An 8548-nucleotide genomic window follows, 5' to 3' on the forward strand; every position below is an offset into this window, starting at 1 on the left:
TTCACCATATATCTCAACTGCTAGATAATCAACAAGCACAAAGTTCTAGAGATTCTTGCATTAAAGATGACCCTAGAGTGTCCTTCCAACTCAAACATTATATGAATCTATGAACTACAACTTCCAGAGTTAACCTTCCAACGTAGAAGGCTTTAAACATCTAAAAAAGTATCTCTTCCTGCCAAAATATCACCTTTCATTATACAGAAAGTATTGTAAAGCACTTCAAGTTCCAAATTTTTTTAAAAACTAAATACAAAATCTTAACAAAAGCCATATTGAGACCTATTTTATTTCTCCAAATCTCATTTGTACCAAGGATATTAAAATTAAATTCAAATTGGTCTATTATATCTCATTGTATTAGACTTAAAAGACAAAACTTATAAATATAAATTTCATGTAGATTTCTATAAGTATATTGAAGAAATCTCTTGAAAAAGAAGTGCTCTTTCCACAGAGTGGTAGTCCTCAAAAGAGCCAAAACATCTGTATTCACTGTAAAGCTCATCAAGACAGACTGACATTTTTAGGAGAAGCATATGGCTTAATGAATAGTCATCTAGAACAGGATCTTTTGTCTAGTAAACCCTATTCAAGGACCATGTACTTATGGAGTGTCTGAATAAAGGGAAGAACATATTTTTGAGTCCTAGAAAACACAAAGAAATAAACTCTTCATCTAGCTTTGCTAAGGATATGGCAAAACACATTACAAAAGCAGCCAGATCATTACTCTCAGAGACAGTGCTCTCAACATCTGAGACAATTCTAAGAAATCACTGAAACAAAAGAACTCTAGAAAAGAATGAAACTTTCTTAGAGAACCATATCCAGCCAAAGACCACTTCTCTATTTCCATTTTAAAGGATAAAACACTTTCTTCTTAAAACTCTGAAGGGCAGAGTTCAACAGCTGCTCTATATTAAACCTGAGCCCTTCCAAAAGGAAGAACAAGAGTCTCTAGAGAGTGAATAACATGGCCTGCTTTCTCCAAAATTATCAAAATGCCTGTTTTACCTCAAAGGAAAATTTCTCCAAGAAAAAGCCTCTATTCAGTGCATGGGTGAAATGTATAAAACTCAATGTAGTTTAGGAAAATATGCAAAAATGGAAGCATTTTTGTTTGTTTCTGGACATCGCCATCCCTCCTGCAAGGAAAAATGCATTTGGAAATCTTTCAAAATATAGCATGGAAACTACTAAAAAAAACAAAACAAACAAACAAACAAAAAACAGTAGTATTCAGTCCTAGCTTTCCCATTGTAATCACTGTAGAGACAAGCCATACCCTAAATTTACTGAACCACTGTACACTTGGGCCAAGGTATCTCAAATTTTTATGTACACAACAGGTGATTTTGATGCACAGCAAGGGTTTAAAAACCACCAAACTGGATCATGATCCCACAAAGGAAAAGTTAAGTCTAGTGAGGTAAAGGCAACAAGAAAAGGTCACATAAGAGCAACTAACTAGTTCTAAAGAACCTGAGGTTATATTCACCTATCAAAATACTCAATAATATCAAGAGAAAGAAAATTTGTAACAGGAATTCTAAATTGGTCTCATGCCACTACCTAAAGGAAAAAGAATTAGAATAGTTTGATAAACTATCCAAACATCTATGTGAAAGTCATGAAGAATTTGGCCACTGCATAATTCAGGTACAATAAGGCTCCATCAGGGTTTTGGGACTCCGCAAACTAAAGAAAAGTCATAACACAAGTTCATGTATTACATGTAATTATGTGTCAACCTTAAAAAAGCTCAAAGGCTTTAATTACAACAAAGTAAATTCTGACTGTCAGAGCTTCATTAAACCTGCTTTCTTCTACCCAAATTCTAACAGGTTTAGTTGCTTCATATTCAAACCCCAAAGTGCTAAAGGGAAGCAGACCCGTGAAGGAAGGATACAAAAACACTATTAAGCAGACGCAAGAAATCAGAAAGCATAGCAGATACCTGATAGCTCATTTAGTACATACATTATATGCATTTTGTTTAAAAGGATAAGAAAGTGTAAGACCTATAGACAGTCTCTCACCAAAAATACTTACAAAATTTAGGGAAAAATTTCTTACAACAAAAAAAAGAAAAAATTTAATTCCTCTATTGGAGACTCACTGTACAAAAAGAATAGTGGAATGAAAGTAAAGAGCATCAGACAGTCTCTTAAACAAAGAAAAATCCTTGCTAAAAGGAACAGAACAGAGAAAGGAAAACACTGGGGTTTTCACTTACTATTTATTAGACATAATATTCCTAAATGCAGAAGTTAACATTCCTTTAGACTGCTAAATCAGACTACTTCCTGGTAATATGAACTTAAAAATCTGTTTCCTAATCTGAAAAATTAGAAGACACCTGATTTCATAGGATTACTGTGAAAATACATAAGATAAAGTATTACATAAAGTCCCTGGCACAGTGGCTAATACACAGTGAGAAATAAATGTTAGCCGCTATTATTAATTTTTGCTCAGAAAAAACACCATAAAAACATTTCTCAACTTTCACCAATGTATTTTTGAAGCTTCTCCTTTTGAAAGTGTTTTGTATTGATCCCACACCGAGACATCTTCTAAAATGTATTACACAGAAATCAAGTTGCTTCATCTTTCTCGATTAAGCTCCATACATTAAAAATAACTTCTAAGAACTTGTAAAGTAGCTTGCAGAAAGCAAGTCTAATAATCACATTTACTTACTATTATTCCAAAAAGGCTCTCAATATTCCATAAGCACCCTTTCCCAAATAAATTCATTTCCTTCTCTTTTTTTAATTTGAATACAAAGGAGGTGTCAGGACACTCGTCAAGGAAATGTAAGAGTAAAAAAAATATCTATTTATAAGACAGTAAGTTCAGGAAATTTGACTTTGATATGTTCCAAAGGTAGCAAAAGTGGCTGCCCTTCAGAGTGGACTTTGTTTATCCAGTTTATCTGAAGCCAACCTGAAGGTTTAAATGTCCTACACATTTCTCCAATTTGGATTTAGAGTTTCCCAGCAAGGTTTAGTATACCCAGAACTCTTGTCAACGTTAGGACCTCTTACTCATTTGGAGATTCTTACAGACTCATAATTTCATACTGGCTCATCTAATGCTGCAAAAGGAAATAGAGCAACACAACAGTGCCAGAGACTGGAGCAGAATAGGCCTCACAAAAAGGTCTCTTAGTCCCCACCACAGTCATTAATTAACAGTTTGCCGACCCTAAGGAGCTATTACATTTGAGGTCAACACAAAACTCAGTCCAAACAAGGAACTGATGAAACAAGGCTAGATGAGATAAATATACACGAACAGGTTAAAGAAAGCAAAACCAAAACCCACTGCATCCATTGCCCTGAATCCTAAGCATCGCTCTTTTGAAAGAGAGTCATCTTATCTGGTTTTTAGATTAACATCCTAAATAGTTAACCTACCCTGGACAATCCCTTATTAGGCCATTTATCCAGGTTTCCCCCACACCATTCAGTACAAGGAAATGAGAAGCATGTATAAACCAAGACTCTAGAGCCCAAACTGTAACTAGGTCAGCTGAATCACCTACACTGTTTAAATAATTATTTTCTATGTATATATTGCTGAATTTTTTGGTTTGCTCATTTGTTTTTTTACTGATATACTATAGTTAAATTCATATAAGTTAATGTAGTGATTAACTACCTCTTTCTAGATAGTTACTTTTCTTCAATATTTATATTTGTTCACTTCTCCCTTTCTTACCAGGTACCTTACTGATTCGACCGTCCCTCATTTTACTCAAGTGATGTGAAATGTTTCATCATTTGTAAAAGCTTTGTAAATATTACAACAAACTGAATTTCAGATGTAGATTCCCCTATTAACTGGTTATCTTTCCACACTCAGCTTTTTCATAAAGATCTTCATTACTCTCAAATCATGAGAGTGCTTAAGAGGAAAAGCAAATAATACATAAGGAACAAGGGCCATAAATTTCCCGCAAGGTGATGAATGCCCTAAGTACTTCGGATTAAAAGTGGTATAGAAAGCAAACATGTCATGTGACTTGTGTTTAGATTTATTTTCCTTGGTTTTTAAGTTTTTTGTGAAACAAAGGTCATCTTACATGATTTGAAGTTTTATTTTCAAATGTCGTCTAACATTTACAAGCTGACTCTTTAAATTTGCCTTAGTGATACTAATTATCATCAAAGTTTCCCAAAACTAGTATCTTAACTTCAACTACCTTAACTGTGGAAAAAATGGTTGTGACTTAAGCTTAGATATACAGTCATGTTTTGATCAGCCACGCATCTGTGGGTGCTTCAAGTTTGTTTTCAGTTCTGGGGCTACTGTTTGGGAATGCAAAATTAATCTCCATAATGTCTAGGAGAACAAGAACTTGGGTGTCACCTCTACCCTAGCCCTAAGTCAACCAATGGAGTAACTGGCCTTAGAAATACTTTGCATTCAAGTTCCCCATATGTAGAACAGTTAACTACAAACTTACCTTTCCCCCATCTTATTATCTTATTTTTCAATGACTCTATAGGATGTACTTATTTCTCTACTTTCACCTTCAAGCAGTTTCATTAGCCACTGATACCCAGGACATTCTCATCTTTCCAACCAAACACTATTTAAAATCTTAATAAAACTTAGCTCCAAAAATCCTTTCAATTAATCCTAGTTCTAACAATCTTCATTCCCTTTACATTCATTTAATATAACACTATATTAACAAGCATTTGACTAGATCATGTTTTCAACTTTTAACTACTCCCATTCCTTCCACTCTTTTCACATCGGTCCATCCAGTCTTTCCATCACTGTTTTAAGCACTTAATGTAGTCTCCAGAGCACGTAGACGACAATGAATATAAAACCTGGTTTATACTTACACTAACAAGCTGTGAGAAAAACTATAAAACACAATTCACAGAATAAAATGCTCGTTGTGTGTAAGCTGTTGTGTTAGTACTATAATAAAGACAGGAAAAATAAAAATTCGGAAAAACAGGAAAATGGAAGATTAAGTAATGCAGTAAAAAAAAAAATCATCACAAAAAATGCTTCCAGGCAAAACAACAATAATCTCTGAATTATTGTGGAGCTTTAATAAAATTGTGGATGGGAAACTTCCCGGAATTACTACCAACCTTTTAAAAACCACCTTCCAATAGCAGCGATATGTTTTACTAACGCTGAATTCCAACCAAGTTCTCCTCCCAAGGAGACCGAAGAAAACAATACTTCTGTTCAGAAAACCAGTCAATACTACTTAAAGCCAAGGTAGCGAGAGAGGATTTAACCCTCCAGAAAGGACTAGAGTGATGGGCAAACAGGTGAAAAACGGAGGGGCGCAGCAAGTGGAGACAAAAATCAGGGGACTCCTCCCTTGTCGGGGGGCTAGAACCCCACCCGACCGACCCTCTCCACAGCAACAGGTGAGAAGTTTCCAGGAAACCAGAGGTCCTCCCACCCGTGCCTCCGACCCCGCATTCATGCCCCCCACATCCCCGGCCTGGCCGCGGCCCTAGACCGCGGCCCTAGACCGCAGTTACTCCCGAAGCCGCCCGCTCTGTCCCGAGAAAGGGTCAGCAGAGGACGCCTTCCCCGAGGCCTTCTCCGGGACCCCGCCATCACAGACCTCCGCAAAAGTGGAGAGACCTGAGAAGCTTGGAGAAGAAGCCTGACAATTCTGTTACCTGGTTGGAACCCTGGAAACGGGAATGGCAGCTACAGGCACTGCGCTTCTCCCCAGGAGAGCTCGCCTCAGCGCTACTGACATTGAGACCGCCGCCATCTTGCTGCAGGCAAACACCAGGACGGATCACCGCAAGGGACAAACTTCTTTCGTTCTCAAGCTAGCGCAACCGCGATGTAACAGACTGGGTTTTTTTGTTCATTTCATTTTTGTTTGATGTTTTGTTAAACACTTGAGCTTAGAAAAGTGGGGAAAGCTTTAGTTGAAGGAAGGAAAATGAATGGAATTAAAAAATGCAGAAGTGCTTTAAGTGTCAATACAACCACCGTAAAGTGTAATCCATGCTGTTAGGACTATTTACTGGTTATTTAATGCAAAGACCAGAAGAAAATACTTGAAAATTTAAACACCTGCAACTCATACTTTTTTCAAAGGACTAAGAATCTGTAGGGCTGAGCCCACTGGAAAAACCAGAAAGCCCTTTGGGTTCTTGAAATCCTAAAGTAGTACTTTTCCAAAGTATTGCCAGATTCAGTTTGCATGCCCCTAGGAAAGGGCTGTATTCAGTTTGATATTCTGTAGCTGTAGTGATCATATTTTCCAAACGAAAAGTCTGGACACATGGCCTGGCAAAGGATTATTTTTGTGACTTGGATTTATATGAAAAACTAATGGAACATACTTGATATCACTGTTTTCTCAGTAAATCTTGAAGGTGTGATTATAATAAATACACACCAAGAATATTATTAATGCTCCCTACATGTGAAACAAAAATGTTTTGTTATCTTCTGAAACAAGTGTTGTAAATATGTTTATGTTGTGGGCTACTGACCTTAGGAAAAGTGGTTGACTGTGGATTATATAAAAAATAAAAAGGTTTGGGGAGGTTGTTTTCTTAAAAGTTTTTTTTTAAAGAATATTGCATTTTCTACAATTAAGCGTGTAAAAACATAACCTTTATTAAAAGAATAGGATTAAAAGGAGGGTGGAGACTGACTTGATTCTGTATAATGGCCAATTAAAAGAAAACTCAAAACATAAGGAAAAGGGGGAAAGAAATAGATTAAGCGCCATAGCACCTAACACCTGGCACTAAAGAGAAAGTCATGTCCAAAGAAAGAGGAAATAAGCAGAAAAATGAAGGAAGGCAGCAGAGAGCTGTCTCAGAGAATTTTCTTTTAACCTTTTCATTTTGAAATAATTATAGATTTCACAGAAAATTGCAAAAACAGTACAGAGAAATCTTACATAACCATCACCCAGTTTGCTCCATGGATTGCACCTGATGTAACTCTAGTACAATATCAAAGCCAGGAAACTGACATTGATATGAAGTGTAGTATAGTCTATGTCATTCTGTCATGTGTCAATTCATGAAATCACTACCACAATCAAGATACAGAATTATTCCATCATCACAAAGACCCCTGGTGCTGCCCTGTTACAGTAACACCACTCCCCTAACTCTGTTCCCATTTTTATAATTTTGGCATTTCAAGAATGTTATATAAGTGGACTCATACAGTATATATGATTTTTTGAGACTGGCTTCTTTCAGCATAATGCCCTTGAGATCCATCTAAGTTATTGCATGTATCAATACTTCATTCCTTTTTATTGCTGAGTAGCATTCCATGGTATATTAGGATTCTCCAGAAAAACAAAACCAACAGGATACATGAATATACAACAGTTTGTGTAACCATTTACCTATTCAGAACATTTTGGTTGTTTCCCATTTTTGGCTTTTACAAATAAAATTGCTATGAAAAATTGTGTACAGGTTTCTGTGTGGGCATAAATTTTTTTTTATTGAAGTGTAATTGCTATACGGTATTATATTGGTTTCAAGTATTTAACAGAGTGATTGACAGTTGTCTACATTATTAAATGCTCACCCCAACTAGTGTAATTAGTATATGTCAACTAGAAAAATATTATATTGTTATTGACTATATTCTCTACACTGTACTTTCATCGCCATGACTAATTTATATTATGATTGAGATTTTGTGCCTCTTAATCCCCTTCACCCACCCAACCCAACCAACCCAACTCCTCCCCAGTGGTAACCAACAGTCACCTCTCAGTGTCTATGAGTCTATTCTTATTTTGTTCATTTGTTTTGTTTTGGTTTGGTTTTTTAGATGCCACACATAAGTGAAATCATATGGTATTTGTCTTTCTGGACATAAGTTTTCATTTCTCTGGGATAAATATTCAAAAGTGCAACGCTTCATCATATGATACATGCTATGTTAGTTTTCAAGAAACTGATGAGCTACTTTCCAGAGTAGTTTCTACCAGCAATGTGTGAGATCCAGTTTCTCCATATCCTTACTAGCACTTGTTATTGTTACTATTTTTAATTTTGCTCAGCTAACATACATAATAGGTGTGTAGTGAGATCTTCTAGTCTTAATTTGCATTCCTTTAATGGCTAATGATGTTAAATATCTTTCATGCACTTATTTGCCTTATGTATTAGATTCAGTTAAATGTCTCATCTCTTTTGCCCATTTTCTAATTGCATTATTTGATTTTTACTGAGAGGTTTTTATATATTACAGATATGAGTCTTTTATCAGATAATGCCATTCACAAATACTTTATCTGTAGCTTGACTTTTCACTTTCTTAACAGGGTCTGTTGCTCAGTAAATGTTTTTATTTTTAATAAAGTCTGATTAAGTCATTTCTTAATTTATGGACTGTGCTTTGCTATCATATCCAAATACTATTCAACAACCATAGGACTGAAAGAGTTTCTCCTATGTTTTCTTCTAAAGGTTTTTTAGTTTTACCTTTTATATTTAAGTCTATGATCAATTTTGAGTTAGTTTTTTGAGAAGTTTTTAGTTAATAAGGT

General features: G+C 35.6%; 1 protein-coding gene across 1 annotated transcript in view; it reads right to left on the reverse strand.

The window, feature by feature from the left end:
• Positions 1-5814, reverse strand: part of NDUFS4 (NADH:ubiquinone oxidoreductase subunit S4) — a 123088-nt gene extending 117274 nt beyond the window's left edge. The window contains exon 1 of the mRNA XM_036900377.2: positions 5679-5814. Within this exon, the coding sequence (XP_036756272.1) occupies positions 5679-5776 (98 nt within the window). The 5' untranslated portion in view covers positions 5777-5814. The remainder of the gene's footprint in view (positions 1-5678) is intronic.
• Positions 5815-8548: the final 2734 nt, after the last annotated feature.

The sequence above is a fragment of the Manis pentadactyla genome, chromosome 2, assembly GCF_030020395.1.
Source record: "Manis pentadactyla isolate mManPen7 chromosome 2, mManPen7.hap1, whole genome shotgun sequence".
Classification (NCBI taxonomy): domain Eukaryota; kingdom Metazoa; phylum Chordata; class Mammalia; order Pholidota; family Manidae; genus Manis; species Manis pentadactyla.